The 20,390-nt window shown below is 49.4% G+C and overlaps 1 protein-coding gene across 6 annotated transcripts in view; it reads right to left on the bottom strand.

Moving 5' to 3' along the window:
- The window catches only part of PBX1 (PBX homeobox 1), a 137,404-nt gene that overhangs the window by 10,857 nt on the left and 106,157 nt on the right, over nt 1-20,390 (bottom strand). For 4 of the 6 annotated variants that reach the window (XM_075508010.1, XM_075508012.1, XM_075508011.1 and 1 more), the window contains 6 exons: nt 18,491-18,735; nt 15,267-15,457; nt 14,174-14,309; nt 10,310-10,469; nt 2,345-2,457; nt 753-842 (listed from right to left, as the gene is read on the bottom strand). In XM_075508010.1, the coding sequence (XP_075364125.1) occupies nt 753-842; nt 2,345-2,457; nt 10,310-10,469; nt 14,174-14,309; nt 15,267-15,457; nt 18,491-18,735 (935 nt within the window). The remainder of the gene's footprint in view (nt 1-752; nt 843-2,344; nt 2,458-10,309; nt 10,470-14,173; nt 14,310-15,266; nt 15,458-18,490; nt 18,736-20,390) is intronic. The other 2 variants (XM_075508014.1, XM_075508015.1) reach the window with 1 other exon arrangement.

The following is a 20,390-nucleotide window of genomic DNA, read 5'->3' as shown; positions in this document are numbered from 1 at the left end:
ATTGATCTGAGAAATGAAGTTGGATTGCTGTCCCGAATCTACACTGGGTTCTCCTTGTGTGTGTCTGATCGATTTCCCCCTGTGCGACACAGCTTGTCGCTATGAATTTTCATGCTAGTCAGAACCCGCCAGCGCACCCAAGAACAAGGAGAAGATGCTCTGGAGACCGCCCTCCCCCTCGCATCCACCCCCAGTCCGGTTGGGCGAGGTTTTCTTGGGTTGACGTTGGTTGGCTTTGTGGGTTTTTTTTTCTCCTTTTATTTGCAATCGTTATTGCTGCCAACCCCATCACTGCCGTGCTTTCGGATGCTGGCCAGGGATGGGTTATTTTTAGATGGTCGCTCCGAGATGGTGCCATTGGCCTCCGCGTGGAGCCATCTCTGGACCAGGGTGTTCGCGGTGACATTCCCCACCGCAGTTACGCGAGGTGTCACCTGTTTAGCAGCTCCTCTCGGCCGAGTGCGTGTGGCCGCAGGTGCCGGGAGAACACTGATCAGCTCTGACAGTCCTAGACGCCAGCTGCCTGCACAAAGCCTGCCCGGTCGCCACTTTTTTTGTGGGCAAAGCTCTGCCGTTGGCGTGACCGATACAGAAGCAATAAACTAGGTGACCGTAAAAGCAAAGACAAGTCCTACTAAGTGGCATTCTGAGCCCTATGGCTTTGAAATAATTGGTAGTGAGAGAACAAAAAAGAAAAAACAAGAAAAAAGAAAAAAAACCCCCAAGAACGCGAGCCTATTTTTTTTTCTTACACTGATGCCCTGCGGACTATACATCTGACTTGCTGCGAGTCCGTCACTGTATCCTCCTGTCTGGCTGATAACATGGCGAAGGGTATCCACCTAAACAGACCAACGACAACAAAGACACAAATTAGAGTGAATGAAAGGTTAGTGGGCAATGCCACTTCGGTTCATCTTTGGCAAGATAAAAACAAACAGTAATAATAATAATAATAATAATAATAATAATAATAATAATAATAATAATAGTAGTAGTAGTAGTATATATTTGAAGAGGGGCGAAAAGAGAACCGCAGTTGGTCTCACAGTGAGAGCTGAGCCAGAGGACTGCTCCTGCCTCCCTCGCCACCCTCCACCTGCCCCGGTGGCCCCGTCACGCTCTCCTTGGTCCCAAGTCTTTTGACAAAAAGAGTGGAGAGGGAGCACAGCGTGGCAAGCATGGGGTGGGACCTCCTGGAGCACATCACTGCCACCGGCTCCACCATTGCGCTCGAGGACCCACATCCTTACCCCGACCCCCTTCCACCCTTTGGCCCCAAGCACTGGGAAGCTCACGGCAGTGGAAGGAGATCCTTGGAGTTGGCCGAGCGCCTTCATTTTGGAGGGCCCAGAAAGGGAATATACCTACCACGGCAAAGGTACCGGCAGCTCTCCTCCAGACGCCCCATTCCTCTCCCCCCACTCCCCCAGCCCAGCCCCAGCAGTGGCGAGCACATCTCGTTGCCCACGGACGGCGCGCTTGCTCTGCGTCCAGCACTGCGAGGGGAGCAACCTCAGCTTTAGAGAGCTCTCCTTGCCCGACGCGGCAGTGTCAGAGTAGCTGTCATCTCTCAACACAGTACAGAGCCTTAGATGCCAGAGAGTGGACTCATGGCACATCTGGACATCGGATGGGAGGTGGAAGATCTGAGTGAGTTCCTGGCTATTTTAAATTTTTTCTTTCTGCCCAAAGCATGGGTTGAAGCTTCAGTAATGCTGCTCGAAGCTCCCTTGCTCTGTCTTGCTGGTGTGTACATGGGTGGTGTGAGTGCCTGTGCTTTGGGGAGGTGAGGAGATGATGAGGGGTGGCTTTTAATGAAAAAAAATTTAAAAAATCTAGCTGTTTATCTGAGCATTTCTCGCCTTTCAGTAGACACCTGGTTCGGCATCAAAGGAGTAAGTGGAAACCTTGTAAAATGAGACACCAGTCCAAACATCTGGCCCCTTCCCTTGGAAGAATAAAGCAAGCAGAACCTAAACCTCAGCTGCTTTCGTCTGAGTTCGTGCCTTTCTCCTGAACCTCTTCTCCTCCTAGTACGACTATCAAGCCAGAGCCAAATGCATTCACAAAGTGTGGGCAAGTCTCCTCAAGACCATGGTTGTTGGTTTGGTTGGGTGTTTGGTTTTGTTTTCTTTTGGATTGATTTTTTTTGGTGGTTGTTGCTGTTGCTTTTTTTGGTTGGTTGTTTTTTTCAGTTTGGTTTGCTTTTTTAAAGTGTTGGTTGGTTCGTTTGTGCTGGTTGAGATTTGCTCTTTTCGGACGGGAGGGAGAAGTGCCAATACAATCAAAGGCTCCTCCAACACTAATGCATTCACTGGCAGTACATCGGATGGGTCCCTACCTGTGACTGCACGTTGGCTCCAACCTGGGCCCCTTGGTAAGAATCCCCATTGAGAGACTGCACGCTCATGAACAAATCTCCAGAGTTTGACATGTTAAAAGAACTGGAAGAACCTGGAAAGGAAAGAGTGAGGCACCTGAATCACAGAAAGGAAAAAGATCCACCCCATGACTCTCAGCCAAGAGGAAGGAACAACATGCAAAGCAACCACAAAACCAAAACACACAGTCAGGTTAGTAGTATGAAGAACAGAGCAAGCAAAAAAAAAAAAAAAAAAAAAAAAAGGGGATGCACTCTTGAGGTTATTCAAAGCCACACGTTGTTACAGCTCAATGCCAAGAACATTCTTCAACAGCTCCTCAGCTGGAGGAAGGATTCTTCATGCTCTCGACTGAGACAAACAAAACCCAGCCTGGAGGACTCGGACAGCCCTTTCCCTTCATTTCAGGGCATCAAAATCCTTCAGGCAGCTTTGAAAATCTCGGTTGTTGGAGGTGTCCACCCAGCAGACTGCACTGGAGAACAGAATTACCCAAACAAGACACGCTATCGAGAGCAGAAGCCTTTTCAGCAGGGCAGGGCGAACCAGGCTCACGCTACTGCTGTTTCTGAGAAGCCCAGATCAGGGTGGGTAAGTCTACCCTGCGCTGCTCTCTGCAGGGTGAGCACATCCAGACACCATCCAGTTCCACGGCTGGAGCTCCCGCTGAGCCATGGGGAGCTCTGCGAGGGAGCGGTGCGTGGGGTTTGCCTTCAGGACATCAGCAGCCCATCACTGGTGGGATGTGCAGCGCACCAGGAGCGAAGGCTCGCAAAAACGTGAAGGCACCTGGGCTAGACTCCCAGTACCCATCATGTCGGCAAGTGTCTTTTCATCATGATGGGCCATGAGAAAACGCAAGGGTGTCACAGCCCTCCTGGGCCAGCTGCCCCAGAAGAACGAGCTCTGTAAGCAACTTCCCCACCGCATGCACCAGTTGCCAACGTTACGCTAAAAAATGATAACGGTGAAGACAACTGGGTGGGATCAGGAGGAAAAAAAAACACAAATGAAAAGAAAAAAAACCATAATCCGCCTTTGCAGAAACAACGCTTTCTGCTTCCAGCTTCAAGATATCTGAGCACCTCCTCAACTATTGAATGGGAGAAGCAAACCCATCATGTAACTGGAAGGCGGGGGAGGAGGGAAGGGGGTTAAAAATAAATAAAAAGGTTTTATGGGATTATTTCAGAACTTATCGTGCAGATCAGCGCGTTAAGTGTGAGACAGCTCAACGTGCAAGGTTTGGTTATATACATGACGTTAGCCTTGGAAAGGAGAGACTTCAGGGGCCCAGGTCAGCTACACTTTCAGCTCCAACCCCAAATACACTCTCTTCATCTCCACTGCCATTTCCAACTTGGAAGACTGGCAACCACAGTCCTGGTGGAGTTGCCCAACTATGGCTTATGCGTACGCTCTGAGAAACGCCTGGCAATCCCCCTCCCTTCGCTGGAGAGTGAAGAAACACCCTGGACAGACCCCAGCTCTGCCCTGGAGGTGGAACAGGAAGGCTCCTCTGAAGGAAGCCACCTCCAAGAAAGGTCAGGGAGCAGGTGGGAGATCTATGCTGGAGACTTCATGTTCACTAAACTCTCTGCTGCTCTCTTTGCAACTGGCTCTTTTGTCAGGTGCTGGCAATTCTCACAATTGAAGGAAAGCAGAAACATCGCTGTTAGATACAACACCCAAGACAGTCAAGAGAAAGGCTCATCTTGAACACAGTGAGTCTTGGATCGAGACCCTCCCACCGGTGCCTGAAAAGAGCAGAGCCAGGAATAGCTCATTGTCTGTGCTCACTGTCAACCCTGCCCAACCTGTTTCAGAGAGCAATCCCACAGCGCTGCGTAAAATAACCAGGACTAGTCAGAAGGCAGCTGTAACCATCACCTCCTCTGCTCAGCAGGCAAAGGGCTCCTGTCACTTCCCGACCTCTCAGGTTACTTACTATTTTAAAGGCAAAAAACCTACGGAAATGAGCTGGCAGGCTGAGGATAGCCCACCCTGACACTGCTCAACTTTAAGCGTGAAGATGGGCACTTTTCACCTACACAAAGACGCTTTCTACTGGGTTTTCTGAATGATCGCTTTGACCACTGGCATGAAAGCACAGGGCAGTAACATGGCTTTGTATTCCCGCAGTGGCTGAGAACTAAAGCATTTTGCAGCTACCACTCACAAGATGCAGAGAATATTCTCCTGTTCTTTTAAGGTGAGCAGAAGCCTTTGAGATCATAAAAATAACAGTGGCAGAGCTGGGAAGAGGACTCGGGAATCCCTGAGCACCTGACAGGGCACCGCTATTGCTCTGCCCCCAGCAGAGCAACATTTCATCCCACCTTCCCCTACCAAAAGAAAATTATAACAATAATAAATAAAAATGCCATAAACTTAACTGGTATTTTATTGAAACTTAACAAACCTGGCCGTAAAATTGAGACTGGGAGGGAGGAAATAAAAATAAGCAAACAGCCACAAACTCTAGTTCTGAAGAGCGCTGGTGTCTTGGAAATCATGAGGAGTGCTGGAGATGTCACTTACAAGATATACGCTGCTATTGGCACAGGGTATTTTTACAATATATGTGCATATCTAAACGGTAAATATGTCTTGCCGCTGTTGTGGATGCAAAGATAAATATGCGCATACCAATGGCCCTGCATGTATGGATGCATTTGTATCGGAGGCGTAATTGCAGAGAGCCCTTTGCGCTGCTGCTCTGCTGCTTCAGCACTCCGCTGTCTACATACTAGCCATGTATGAAAATTATGATGGCCCAAAGTCTCAGAGACACAGGTAAGAGGGGCTGATGCACTGGGGTGAGAGAGGGGGCAGGAACGTGAAGGGCCCTGAAAATTAAAACCCTGGTATCCTCCATGGAGACAAGATCCAGAAATACAAGTCAAATCCTTCCACTAGAGGAGGCTCCATCATAAATCTAATCTGTCCCTCTGAAAGGCTCCTTTGTAAACACACCAAAGGGTTTCAGTGGTCATAATTTGATCTGGGGCTCCTCAAGAACTGAGAAGTAACCTTTGAGCTTGTGAACCCAGGAGGAAAGGGCTCTTATCTTGACATGGAAGTCCCTTGATGCTATTGTGTGTACACAAAAAAAACCCCACCAGAAAACCCAACACTTTTCATGACTTGTAGCAGTGTGGAACAGTGGTTCATCTTCAGCATCCAGACATCTTAACAAACCCAAGACCTATCACCACTAGTCCTTAGTGTTGAGTTTCTATCAGGGCAGCTTCAGAAAAAGTGGTGGAAATGTTTAAACAAGCTATGGCACTTAGCTCTTGCCACTGGGTGAAAGCCTACATCAAAACAATGCCTGCAAAGAGATCTCTTCCACCGCTAACATTTCTGATGGGCAAAACCCACTTCAAGTTTGCCTCCAATTCAAAAATCTTCACAAGCTTGACTGCTGGTATTTCTTGAACCACTTCTCCAGCTCTTCAGAGAGCTGCTTCTCCAGCTTTTCTAATGTCTTCTCTAATGTTTTGATAGTCTCCACTTCCACCTTAAATTTTCCAGGACCTCTAACAAGTCCTTTTCTCTAAAATATCTGACAATTCAAGTGGCATCAAGAATAAATGAACACAGTAATGGTGTTCATTGGAGCTGAAATCAAGCCATCCTTACCTGCTGCCTCATACCACCTACTACCAATGAGAAAGAGATCCAGCACGCTGAAACACTGAAGTTGACTTTGGTCATGTATACAAGACTCCTAGCTGAAGTCAATGGCAATGATATATACGCATTGAGAGCACGGAATTTAACCCCCCTGTAACTTTTCCTTGTGTTTCTACCATGGCCAAAGATGAGGGAAGAACTTGATGGACCATGTAGCTCCTCAGCTGGACAAAGCCACCGAGTTTGATAGCAGGTCTAAAAGCCTGGGCTGACCCAGCAGGACATTTGTTCTTTTTCACTTGCCAACCAACACTCAAGACAGCAAGACCATGATCAGAACAGCCTCTCTGCTGAAGCAGGATCCTCTCCAGCGCTGCGCTCTGGACAAGTGATTGCCACAAACGGAGGAAGGCAAAGAAGAGAAGATACAGCAATCAGGCCTGTGCCTGATGACGTACATTTCCAGACAGCATGATCCCCTCCATCAGTAGCTTTGAAAGAAGATTTTTACAAAACAAAAGGGTGAGCAGGGAAAAAAACCAGCGCAGGACAATTCTGGCTGCTCTGCATGGAAGATTTCACTGGATGTCATCACCTGTGTGCGGCCCTTGAGGACTCTGGTTGGCAAGAGGGTCTGCCCAGATAAAATAGCTTTCATTTGCCATGTGGTTTTTGTGCTGAGATTGTCCAGGCAATCAAAGTGAGGATGGGGAGCTGTTAGCCCAAATGAGCCAGACAGCTTATTTGAACATCTGGCTGATAAAGCCCAACTGTGCATATTCAGGATGAAAAGGTGTTTGACATTCAGGCCTGGGTGACTGAGGGTGGGGGACCCTGCTTTGAACGTGCCAGATGGCTAGACAGATGCAATCCTTGCCCTTGTCAATGCATGGCCTATCTCTTTGACTGACTGTAGCCATTCACCGATCTCCAGTAACATGGGCATCAATGCAGAGAACAGACGGGCCTGCGTAGCCACAGCAGAAGTGAATTTAGCTCCTGTCCCAGGTCCCACCACATCCAGTTCCGCCTCCTCTTCCAACGTCATGGCCCTCCAGGGACTACATTGCTGGTCGCTTCTTTCTCATGACCCGTCCTCTGCCTACTCTCTTTCTTTCCATGTGCCCTACAATGTATTTAAACCAGAAGATCCTAAAAATTCCCTGCAAATCCAGCCTTTGTTCAGGTTCCTTCCTCACCAAATGATCTGAAAACAGAAAAAAGTCCATGGTATAAAAGGAGAGGCATCATCCATCTTAGTCCTTCACCTCTTCATCCACTTCGACGTTCCTCCCAGGGCAATTCAGCACATCCGGATGGCTCGTGGCCCTTGACACCATCCTCCAAATCTTTCACAGACAGGTTATTTCAGACCTAGCGTGTACAGGTGTGCTTCTTGCTACTAGCACCTCCAGGACACCCTGAAGCAGGGGAGGTCACACAGTTTCAGATGTCCTCAGGACATGCCTTTGCCCCACAATGTGGCAAAGGGGTGCTTGACTGAGCTGTTACATCTGCATGGCTCAGCTGGGGAGATCTCAACCGGGGATGCCACTGTTGGAGATAAAATCCTGAGGCCCTTCCAGCTGTCTTCTCAGGAGAGGACTACAAGGATATCCAAACCCACTATCTTCGCAAGCTGACCCAGAGACTATTGCAGTGCTGACAGCGGGGCTCCCTGCTGCTCTGCCACTGATGCAGCATACAGGGAGGGTGGTGGGATCTGGGCCAGGTTAAAAACACTTTGCTTCTAGCAGAAGAAGGATCTCCGTGGCCCATGAGCTCCCCTTGCACTGATGTGCTGCTTTAGCACTGCCGCCACATTAGGCACGTGAAAAGAGGTCAATGTTTCTGGAGTGCAGGCAAGTGAGCCAGAAAGAGGACCCAGGAGCTCGTCTTACACGTTAATAACAAGACTGTTTGTCCTTCCTTGAAAGCATAGTGTTACCCAGGGATTATTTTAGCTGTTTACTGCAGGGTACTGGCCAATTTATCTTTGAAACAGCCGTGTTACTGCCTGTGGGGAAGGCGAAGAAGCAGCCTCGCACCAGAGCACAATTTAACTGGGCAGGCTCTGGGGAAATGCCTATTCCGCTACATGTGGGCCAGATCCAAACCTGTTTAAACAATTTGAAGTTCTTGCCCTGCTATTCCAGCAAGGATCTGACTCCAGTTGAAGAAAGAGGAAAAGAAGGAAAGCTGTGTCTCTTCGGTCCAAGCTGATCTGGACTGCAGGACAGCATCACAGGCAGTAGGCACCTCCCTCAGCACATGCAATTCTGCTCTCTACCCTCCAGCCTTTTCTACACAGGGGTTTTAATGTCAAGAGACTCCACCTGACCAGGTATTTCGAGTGAGCTGTTTGGAAAGGATGACATTTTTAAAACTGTAGCTAAATCTTCAGCAGTTAAAACAATGGAAGGAAAAGGGGGAAAAAAAAACCAAACCAAAAAGAAAAGAATCAAACAAAATTCCTGCAAACCATCTGTCCCTGCAGAACTCTGCCGCATCCACCTGAGCCCTCTGAGCACCTCAGCCAAGCCAGAGCAGGCAGCACAGCTCGCTCACAGGCAGCCCTGGGCGAGGAGGAGTGGGAGAGATGCCTCCCAGCAGTATTTCTGACCTGCAATCAAAAGCTGCAACACCTCTGCTCTAGGTGGCTCTGGGGGGCAGACCCCTAGCAAGTAACACGTCCCTTGGGTTGTGTGCAGGGACTTCTCTCCACTGCCCAGTTGAATAAGCCTTCTACCACTTGCTTCTGTGCAAGCCATCCCCACGAGTCCCTGCGAGGTGTGGATGAACTCCCCAGCACAGAGTGATCAACCACTGCTTACCACGTTAGCTTGTGGGTAACGGACTGCCTTTGCCCTCCCGTTGTGGGGCTGGTTTGGGAGATCAGCCAGGGACCCACGCTGCTGGTTTCTCCCCTTGTTTGACCCCTGGCTCTGCTTTCTCCATCTTCCACCCAAATCCTCCATATTTGGGTTGCTGCTGGGGTGTGATTCCTCTGATACCTGTTACAGGCTGCATTGCGCTCACTACAGAAGCACATCCTGATAGCAACCTGCATGGGCTACCACCAGTAGTCTATTTAACACCCAGCTTCTCCTGCTGTCCACCATCCCCTTTGCTCCCACATCGTTTCCTTCCTCTTAGTAGCCTACCTGATAACAGCAAGCATCGTGCCCCGGTGAAAGGGTACCATGAGCAGACACCAAGCTCAAAGGCACAAGAGTGACACATTCCCACTCTCCCTCCCACCCCTAAAAAGAAAAGAGGCACACAGATATTTGTATGGACAACGAAGTACATCGCACCCATGAAGATCACTCTTTTTTCTTCTTTTAATCAAATCCTAATTTTCCACTGCTCTTGGGAGCGGAGCCCAACCAGCCGACCGCAGCCTGGGATCATTTTTGGGTCAGCCGTCTTTGTGGCAGGTACCACGCATGAACTAAGCATCGTTCTCTAGCAGAGGAGTTGTAACCTGGGCAAAGTGCTCTGTGCCTTTGACCCTCAAAACAAACAAATGGAAACCACAGCAAATGGGCAGGAAAGGGGGAAAGGGAAGGGAACGACCCATGGATTTCCCTGGATCGCACTGACACAAAGGGAAAATAAAATTCACACAGAGCACACTCTTGCAGGTGATCCAGACACTGTCACGTAAGCAATCAAAGGTAACCACAACAGAAAGAAAATCAAAGGATAAAAATCTACCCAAAACAACCCCCAAAATGGCATGAGTTAGGACATCCCAGAAATGTTGGGGTTTATCCATTAGGGCCACTCATGCTTTCAGCCCCAGTGAAACAGAACCATTACACAAGGACTTTTTTTTCAATATTTTTTCTCCCCTTCAAAGTGCAAGCAATCCCGGCAATCTTTTTTGGATAATTTTTCTGGTTTTGTGTTTACCATCCATGCATATAACCCCCAACATGGCACCATCAGTCACAAGGTCTGATCACATTGCTTTTCCAACAAAAAACAGAACAGGGAAGGAGAAGAGGAAAAAAGAGAAAAGAAAAGAGAAAAGAGGGAAAACAAACAAACAAAAAAGGCAAAGAAAATAAAGTACCCCCCCCCAAAAAAACCCCAAAACCAAACCCATCTCTTTTTTTTTTTTAAAAAGACCACAAAAGTCAGCCAACCAAAACCAGAAAATAAAAAATTGACATAACCAAAAGGAGGAAGAGAGAGAGATAGAGATTAGAGGTAAGGGGGAAAACAAACAAAAAACCGAACACTAATGACCCAAAATAAAAAAAAAACCAAAAACTAACCAGCTGAATTGGGAGTTGAGGGTGAGTTAGCCTGGCTTCCATGGGCTGACACATTGGTAGCCGTGACAGCCGTTTTGGCAGCATAAATATTGGCTTCCTCTTGAAATTTACCTATGTTCTTCTTGTACCGGATTCTCTTATTTCCAAACCAGTTTGATACCTAGAGCAAATTTAAGAGAAGACAAAGATGTTAACGCTTCGGTTCTAGAGAGTGCGGCTGGGTGGGGAAGGTGGATTAGTTCAGGTTAAGCAGTGTATATTTTTTTCCCCCTCCCCATTTCCTAGCCATGGAAGGAAGACCTTCTAACCGTGCGTGCAAAACCAAGCCCAGGAAAGGTGGTGGGATCCCCTTAGGAAGGCCAGGTTTGTGTGGATGCGTCTGGTTCTTCTACAGATGGGACATCCACTGAGGGAATGCTCCACATGAACTACTAGACCCACCCCACAAAAATAACAGATGGGTTTAAAAAGAACTGAGAAAGTGAAATGACCCTGAAATTGCACAATGTGAAAATGAGTATGTGTCATTTTGGAACTTTTTATTTGCCTCCTCCTCGGTGTCCCTTTGACAGGGAGAGATGCTCTGATTCCCAGATGCCCCTTCTCCTCCCTTTGGAGAAGCCAGTGTGGCTTTCAGGGAAAACATCCAAAGAATTTACCTGGGCCTAGCTGACACACAAAATTGCCTTTATATCACTGAAGCTCTGCTTTTGATCCACGTGAGTGAAATCAGTGCAAAAGCCCAGAAGTGGATGCTCTTCATGCAGCTGAACTTGGCTTTGTATGGTTGACCATGAGCCACTGCATAAACCGGGAGCTTCAGGGGAAGGCTGGAGAGGGAGCACAGGGCTCGTTGTAAGACCTAACTTTGGTCCCAGGGAACAAGCGTGGCCTTTGGAAAGGGGGAGGAGAAGTTTCCACTGTGTTCACCCAGAGACCAGTATGGGCCTGATGTGTCTAAGTGGCTAGAAGTGTGCTGAATGAGGCTAGTGGATTTATTTAAAAAAAAAAAAAAAAAAAAAGAAGCAGGCTGAACTTCCTCAGAAGTCATGGGGGTGGCTGAAAACGACGGGCCAGATCTGAAGGCAGAATGAAGTGGTGCAGCTCTGCTCATGCCAGTCCTGGCACAAGCTGTTTCCCTGTTCCTGCAGCAGTGCAATGCATGAACCTCAGAAAGCCCCAAGGAGAGGTCCAAGCAGTGATCCTCGCAGACTGTCAGGGTGATATCCTGGGATCAGTAGTATGAATGCTTGACAGAAAGGTCGCTTGGACAACCTGCCAGATGTCTGGATAAACGCCCCAAAGTTCACATGTCAGAGGTTCAGCAGAGTGATAGGATAACTCTGAAGTCTGTGAAACCAGGCTATGGTATCTGCCAGAACTGCTTCCCAGGGAAAATGTCAGGGTACCTCCCAAACCACCGTGAAGTCAGCATTCCCAAAATCCTGCTCAGTACCCTGCTGATGAAAACCCTGTTCACTTGTGGGCACTATGTCTCACTGAACAATTTCAGAGAAGACGTGGGAAATATTCAACCTACAGTTTGGGAAGCAGCTCTTCAGCTTCTCCTTTGACAACACCGAACACAGAGAATCAGGGGAATGTCTTCCTACGTGCAGGTCTCTAAGCAGAAGACAACTTCCAGCTGCTACTGACCTTATTTGAGAAAGCTCATCAGGATGAAGAGGATGGGCAAATGCAAGAGGATGCTGCAACTCTCCCAGAAGAGCTCCAACACTCCTAGGATTGCTTGGAGCTGCAATCTTGAGCTAGCCCAACCTCGAGCCCAACCTCTTTGGTGGGACTCCAAGGACATTCTCCCTTTGCTTGCCAGTGAGCAAGTACATCAGTGCTCCCCCTTCCAAATGGACTGCCCAAGCACCAAGACACAGAAGACAATACTGGATGTTCATCCTGGCAAGCTCATAATTTTTTCCTCATCTTAGGGAAATTGTTTTGGCTTGGGTGTTGATAACTGAAACCCATATGCTTTTATTCCTACGATGCTTTCTATCTGCAGTCCTCCTAGAGCATTCAGCAGCTTCTACACAGAAGTGGCTTCATCCACCAATTCACCTGCTACTGAACTGCACAATCCAATCCTGTGCTGCTGCAGAGCAGGAAAAGAAAATATAACCTGCAGAGACTCCTGGGAGGCAAAAGGTAGTACCTCAGATCAGCACCCAACCCAGATCTGGGAGCGAATATTTTGATGGCACCAGGAGCAGGTGCTCTTTGTAAGTTGCTCCATTCCACTTCTTGGTCCAGCTTTCTCATTAATGACAATGTGCTCCTTCGTGATCTTCCCACTTGGCTGCCTCTCTACAACAGCTATTCTGGCTTCAAACGCTGCAGCTGGTGGGTGAACTCTGAGTGCCACAGGGAAGGAAGTCAGAATGAATGGCCACCGCAATCCATCTTCATCTAAAACTTGTGAAGCAAAGGAACTGCCTACCCCAGTCAGCCTTTGAGTTCAGGTGAACTCTGTTCATGACTTGCACAGATTCATGCTGTTCCACGTTCCCACTTAGCCTCAGCAAAAATACAGACTTGGATGTGTGTTTGTTTCTACCTTCTTTGGACAAAGAAGGGACGGAGATCCTGGAGACAGGCACAATGCAGCCTTGATACAGCACCATCAAAAATATCCTAAGTGCAGCATTCCTCCTGGGCATTTTCTCTTTGTGAGAGAGAAGTTGTAAGTGCGAACAGATGAATTAAAAGTGAGAAGGGAAGCATCAGGACAGCTGTAGTTTTACTTAAGCCAATATGTGCTGTCTCTCGTAGGTAACTCTGGGCAGAAACAACGTTTGGGTCTTCTGACCCACAGGATGCAATCAGAGTTGCTCAGCAGGCATTCAACATGGTGACGACACCTACCCTTGGATGCTGTTGTTCCTGCTGAAGGCAGACATGGTCTCACAAGGACACCAGATGCTACTGCTGTCTTCAGTTTACTCAAGCGACGAACACACATGTGCCTGGGGCTGGGAAGCGGCCCAAGATGGGGAATGCAGTGGGAGCCTAGAGGGAGCGCTAAGCTCACATGAGGACAAGACTACCAGAGGCCATACAGATTGGCTTTCAATCACGCAGCTTGCTCCACAAGGAGAGGAAATAAAGAAAGGCAGGCCTGAGCAATGTATGGTTGAATACTTCAAGGACTGACTGCACTCCTCACAAATCCCAGCAGCTCCTAGGTCAAAGCTACAGACTCCAGGAACTATGTGGCTGCCTTGAATGTATGGAAATAATTCAATTTGTCTTTATTGACCACCTTTCTTTGAGGGATAAGCAAGTCAGGGAGATGTCATGTTCCGCAGCGCAAGAGTAATGACAGAGAGAAACGACCCTGAGAAAGCCCACCCTCCTTGAGCAAACTACAACCGTTAGCCTGTCTGACCCAAACCCTTCCCACCAGGACCTTGTCCATTCTACCTTATCAAGCAAAATCTGTGCAACTCTTCCTACTGCCTTCAAATCCCTTGGCTTGAAGAATGGACTTTCAGCTCAAACGAGCTCTTTTTGCAAGCAAGCTCAGCACTAATTCCTTGAGGAGAAGACTTTGCCTCTGTGGGTCAGGCCATATCATTTCTGTGCTGTTAACACCTTGGCTGCACACACAGCCATTGCTCCAAGAAGTCTTCATCCCTTCTAAATCCTCTCCCAAACTCTCCTTTTCCATCCATGGCTTCAATCTGCAAGTCTGCCATCTGCTCTCCCATGTACTTACACTAACTTGCACTAAACTCATTTAGTAATTAAGTGCTCATTAGGACATGACTGAGGTCCGGAGTGCCCTTCACCACACTAAGGTTTCCTGTTAGCAGTAGCCATCTTTGCTGTATTTCTGGGAGCTCTCACCTGTGAGACTGTGATGCCGCATTTCTTGGCTAGCTCTTCTTTGGCTTCCTCACTGGGGTAAGGGTTGCTGAGATGGGAATAGAAATACTCATTCAGGATTTCCGTAGCCTGCTTGTTGAAGTTTCGTCTCTTCCGCCTTAGTATGAAGAAAGAGGGGAAAACAGAAGGAAAAGGAAAGGGAATCAGTGCCAGGGATCCAAAACCAGGAATGCAATTTTAGATACTCTGACTTTCCCCACTTCCCTCCCTCCTTCCCCTGCTCCTGGGAGCATGGAGTGCAATAGACTCATGGCCAGGAAGCTTCTCATGTGCACCTTGCTGGCTACTCTTCTCTCAGCACCTTCCAAAGCAAGTCAGTCTCTTTCTCAAGTTATCACTGTATCCTCTAGCTCTCAGGAGAGTCTTAAAACTGGCACCCAGCTCCTCCACCTGGGAAGGTGACTCCTGACACCTGGCTGCCCTGGGCAAAGACATCACTGCTACTCTGCAAAGCTCTGTGCTGAGAAAGCAGCGATGGATATTATGCTTTAGGAAGTCTGTTCCATTCACAGCTGGGCACTATCTGTCTGCTACCTCTTTCCTCGTACCCCCAGTGTAGCTGCCTCTGCTCCCCATCCCAAGCTGCAGCCCAAGGCACAGCCTGCACGTAACCAGCTTGGGGAGTGAAATAATTCTACAGAAAATTGAAAATCTGGGACAATGGAAACAGAAGGAAAAGAATAGGAACCTAGAAGGGACAGGACGGGCTGGAGGATTAGATTTCATCCCCAACTGAAGAGCACATTTTCACCACAGAGGTTTGCTGGAATATGCCACAAAATTTCCTTCTGCTGGAGCAAAACCAGCAAGTGCAATTCTCAAGGTATAGCTGGCAGCCTCCCTGAGACAGAAGCTGGATCTCTTGAATTGCTGCCCTCCCCCTTGCTGAGCCACAGACAACTGAAGGGTAAGGAAGGTAAATAGCCTCTGCAGCTCAAGACCAGGAGACACTGCCCTCCAGATGGGCCTGGATTCACTCCTCAAAACACCTCTCCCAGGCCTGAACAATACTGCACCGTAGGTGGGAAGAAAGGTTTGGCAGGGGTGAACTCACCGTGCGTCCAGAAATCGGGAGCGCAAGATCATGACGGCTTCACAGGTGCTTTGCTTCAACTGCATCTGGATGGAGCTGAACTTGCGGTGGATGATGCTCACCATCCGCTCTATCTCCTTCGGCGAGATAGGTCGGGTCCGGCTCTGTTCGCGCAGCAGGTTCATCACGTGGGTGGTGAATTCATTGCATGCCTGGGATGGCAAGAAAAGCAAAAGAAACCCCAGGATCGGAAGGTCATTCGACAACGTCAAGGACAGCACGGAGGCAATGCTGCTAAGGAAGGAGATGCACACAGAGGCTTCAATGGCTGGGTTTTTTTAGGGCAGACCCAGAGCAACGATGTGCTGGCTCTTGGGGGAGAGAGAAATTTCTCTCATCTGCCAAGCAGAGGGCATGAGAGACTCCCAACAGACACGGAGAGAAAGGCAGGAGCCAACTTCTTTGCTCTCAGGGATCATGGATGGAGCTGGGGCAGGTGAAGCCGTAGGACTCATGTGAAGCATGAAGAAGTCCCAGCCCTTACAATGTTTTTCTGGATGGGACTGGAGGAGCTACAGATGTATCTGAGGAGGACCCTGAACCTTTCGATCCTCTGCCCCTCCTCTCACTGCCCCAGCTGGACCCCAGCACCATGTGTCCTGCAGATCCCCTTAGTGCTTCACAGGAGCAGCTCCCAGAGAGACATGGCCCTGCTCCGCACTCTTAGCACATCAGATAAGAAGTAAATAACAATAATAATTAAAGCCTGAGTGAGGCAGGAGCCCTGACAAGTAAGGATAAGCAGGTAATAATCCCAATTAGTTTGCTGCTGGCACAGCACTGCCTGGCTGCTCCTGCTGTCCCCATGCTGTGCTGTGAGGACAGGGCAGAGAGAGGAGTCGCGGGGGACAAAGGAGGGATTTTCAGGCCAGATGAAGGCCACTTCATTGCCCTCTCCTCCATCCCCACAAGCACCTCATGGGTGTGACAGGATCCTCCAATTCCCAGAACCAGTCTGGGATCCAAGCCCCGAAAATCAGGTTGAGAGCAGCACTTGGACCCTGATGGCTCGAGAAGCCTTTGGTGCTCCTGGGACACGGGCAGCTGCTCTGGGGACAGTGACCCCGGTTGCCACCCCGTGATGGGGAGAAAGGGGCTAGCAGGGGAAAGAAATACTGATTTTTGTGGACTGGAGACATGGGCTTGACTTACTCTCTTGCACCTCGCCCTTCCAAGCTGAATCCCCCACCTACGGCTCAGATCCAACAAGGAGACATCCCCGAGGCCAGCAGAGCCCCTCCAATTGCCCATCACCAGCTTCAGCTGACAGCTCCCATCTCCCAGGGTGAGTGCTGGCTACGAGAGCTCTCAGCCGGGCACCTCTTTGCTCCCAGACGCCCGAGCAATTTCAGACTGTCTCCTCTTGGCATGAAATAAAGAGCATAAAAGGCAAAATTGCAGGCAAGCGCCGTGCTGTCACAGCAGCAGCCAGACTCTGTGCGAAGCCAGGCGCTGAGCTCCCCCAGCCACCAACAAGGGGACTGGAGAGAGGGATGGAGGTTGAGAAACCCTGAACCCTGGTTTTGCAGGACTGTGGGTGACGATACCCTGGACGTGTCCCAGCACAGCCATTTGCAAAGCAACTCGGTGGCAAAACCAACCCCATCAGTGGGTTGTGAAAAGGAAAGATGTGGTGGTCCACCTCACCCCATGGGGCTGGGTAAAGGCTTCTCTCGCCTGGGTATCCCTTTGGGGAGCAAAAATGTTGGAGAAACAAAACCAGAGAAGCAAACAAACAAAATTTCCGCCCAAGGGAAGGAAGGAGCACAAGGTCCTTCCCTGAAGTCTGTCCCTAGCTGTGCCCTTGGAGAAGGGTCCTTGCTGGCTCTGCCCTTCATGGGTCTCTCCTTGGGCTTGGGTGGCAGAGGACATGGGGTCTCTCTCCCTCTCTTCAGCCTGGGGGCTGAATGATGAGCCCTGGTGTGCTCTCCACTCCTACCCACGTGAGATGGCTGAGGGTCCTTTATGCTGCACCACCCTGCGTTCGTGCCTCGAGGGAGTAGCAGCAATGGCTGAGGACAGCCACCAAAGGTCATCCTTCCAACCTGCCCCCTGCCTGCTCCCTGTGCCCTGCCACCCCTCCTCCTCTAATGCTCTGCCAAAATACCTTTCATGGCGTGACCACGCTCGGCTTCTCCAACGCCACAGCCCTGCCTGGCCACCCTGACTCCAGCTCCAACCCAGGGGCACCTATCTAAGGTAGCTCCACACCACCCCCAGGCATAGGTCTGAAGATGCCACCCAGCAGCCTCAGCTTGGCCAACATGGCACCTGAAGGGGCGAGCCATCCCTCAGCCCCACCATGCATCCAGTTAGCCATTAGTAAAATGGGGGCTGAGCTGGCTCACCCGTCCAGCCCCTGGCACTGGTGGCCACTCACAACCCCTCACATCGGCAGAGACAGCGTTAAATCAGAGACCTGAAACCCTGCCCAGCCCTGACCACGGAGCCCATCCTGCACCCAAAGAGGAGGGATGCTTTCTTGCTCACACTCCATAAACCACAGCCTCGGGACAGAAACCACATTCATCACAAGGGCAAGCCGTGCGGCGGCAAAGAGAGGTCTGCAAAACATCTGGAAGCGTTTGAAAGAAACCGGTTTTGAGCGTTGGCCTGCAAAGCTTTTCATGCAATTGTCAGTGTTACGAATAGCTGCATTCATGACCCAAATAGTTTTTCTTTTTCTTTTTTTTAAGAATCATTTTCCACAAGAAAAAAGACACTTTTTTTTTCTGGAAAAAGAACTTTTCAAGCAGAAAAAATATTCAGGGAAGATTTTGATTCAAGCCTTGCTTGGAAAACTGCCTGCACCGAGGCCAGCACCTTGAAGAGGACTCCCCCTTCACAGAGCCAATTTTTGGAAATATATTAGGGGAGGAGTGAAAAGCAAAAATCAAAGGGGCACCCCATGCCGAGCCTATTCTCCCGCCACATCCCAGTGCAAAATCCCAACCCTCCAAACCCTAAAAAAGCACGTTTTCACTCCAATACCAAGCAACAGTTTGCATTTGCCCGTACACTCCTAACAATAGATGTCAGTAGCGATCCAGGCTGTGCTCATCCACGCTGCGGTGCTGGCACCGGACGGTGGCTCTCCCGGCCGCTCCAGCTCCTGCTCCTGCTCCCGCCATCCCTGACAACCACCCCTGGGCAGCCCTGCCCTTCGCCACGAAGGAGCCTGTTACCTGCTCGTACTTCTCCAGCTCCGTGTGGTAGATCTGCCGGATCTGGGAGAGTTTGGCTCTGTAGTCGGAATGCTCCACTGAGTTGTCGGAGCCAGCTCCTCCTGATGCAGCAGCGGCGGCGGCAGCGGCGGCCGAGCCGCCTCCTTTTTCGGGGCCCGCTACCCCCTCGGCCAGGAGCATGTTGTCTAACCGCATCAGCTGCGGGTCCGTGGGCTCCTCTTCCTGAGCTCCCCGGATGCTCAACACTGCAGGAGACACAAGAGGAGAGGAAAGCCTGAGTCGCGCCCGGGGCTTAACTCGGGGAAGGGGATGTTCATCCAAAAGGGGTTGCTCATCCCATGTTGGACAGGCAAGGCTCAGTCCCCATGAACGGGGCTTTTCTTCCTTTCCCAAGGGTACCCCGAGAGGCAGTCTGCATCCCAGTGCTCTGAGTGCAAGCACAGCGCCTGGGCCCTCCAGCCCAGCAGCAGCTATGGGGGCACTCCAGCCCCCCACTCCCCTCCCTGCCTCTCCCCTTCCTTCCCACAGCGAAGAAGTAGGGCAGAACCAGCAGAGAGCTCACCACAGAGGTAACCCAGAAAGCCACGCTTTGCGGACAAATACGCAGTGAAACTGCTAGCAACACCAATCAAAAAACCAACACATTTACCCATTCTTGCTGCAAGAAGTGATAGGGACTGTATCTCGATTCAAGCACAGGATGGGAAGTCAGGAGTCTCTAGCCCAGACCTCAGCTCGCCCAGGGGTCCTCTTGGGTCGCCTAGCGTGTCATTTACGGACCGATCCCGCACCATTTGCGTCAGCCATCAACCCCCCCCAACCCCAGATGGCAGAGGAGGAAGCCAGAGCCCAGGACTGGCTGTGCCTCAGTTTCCCCATCTTTAAATACAGACGAAGGGGGCTTGCAAGCCTTGTGCTAAAAGCTTGCAAGGCTGTGCTTTTAGCCACCCAGTGGAAAAGAAAGCAAAAAACTATATGAAGTAACTTCTATTCTTTGGAAAGCACCTTTTTTTTAATAATCCAGTCGTTCCAGTGAAGTCTAAAACGTGCTAAGAAAAGGGGTGATAATAAATCAATCCTCCCAGAGTGACTTGCCAAGGAGAGAATTTTCCTCCCCTCTTTGTACTCCCTGCCTCAATTATTGCTTTGAGTAAAAGTCATCCTCCTGCAAGGGCTTTCCTGGAAGAACCACATGCGTCCCCGCCATAGTCTGGGTTTTAACACAGAAGCGTAACCTGAGATTTCCACATGCACACACACAGGTGTGCACAGCTGCAAAATAAGTAAAATAAATCCTTGATGAGTGAGCAAAAAAGGCATTTCCTAAGAGAAAAAAACTGTATTTCCCCATCTCGTCTGGCACAGGAGCTCAAAGCACTTTGTAAACACACACCCCACACCCTCCACCCAGCGCACACACTCGTACACATCCAGAGCTGGGTAATGTTGCGTGGATTTTCATAAAGCTGTGCCCACTTACACCCAAGATTAATTTGACCCCCCGAATCCACACTGCAAACAAGAGCAAGTGATTTAAAAAAAAAAAAAAAAGTCTAAAATCAGTTGGCAATAAGAAGTAAAACCAGAGCAGCTAAAACACCTGGGCCAACACCGAGTATGGTCTTCCTCACTCTGAGATAAGTTAAAGACATAGCTGTTATTGGTATAAAACTGCAGTAAAAGACCCTGTTGAGGGGTTTGGCTAACACTAAAAAGAACTTTTTTTTAAGCCTCAAACTCACTGAAATCATTATTTTCAGGACTCCAACATTTATTGGCATTTTTGTGATTAAAACATTTGCTGTCAACAAAGGTGGGAAGGTCAGGGGAACAAAAAGATAGAAAAAAGCCCAACAACAGTAAATTTGCCAATAAGATGAGCTAATAATAAATAATTCCA

The sequence above is a fragment of the Mycteria americana genome, chromosome 7, assembly GCF_035582795.1.
Source record: "Mycteria americana isolate JAX WOST 10 ecotype Jacksonville Zoo and Gardens chromosome 7, USCA_MyAme_1.0, whole genome shotgun sequence".
In the NCBI taxonomy this organism is placed as follows: Eukaryota; Metazoa; Chordata; class Aves; order Ciconiiformes; family Ciconiidae; genus Mycteria; species Mycteria americana.
Note: the sequence above shows the minus strand (reverse complement) of the source record. Positions and strands in the feature narration are given on the sequence as shown.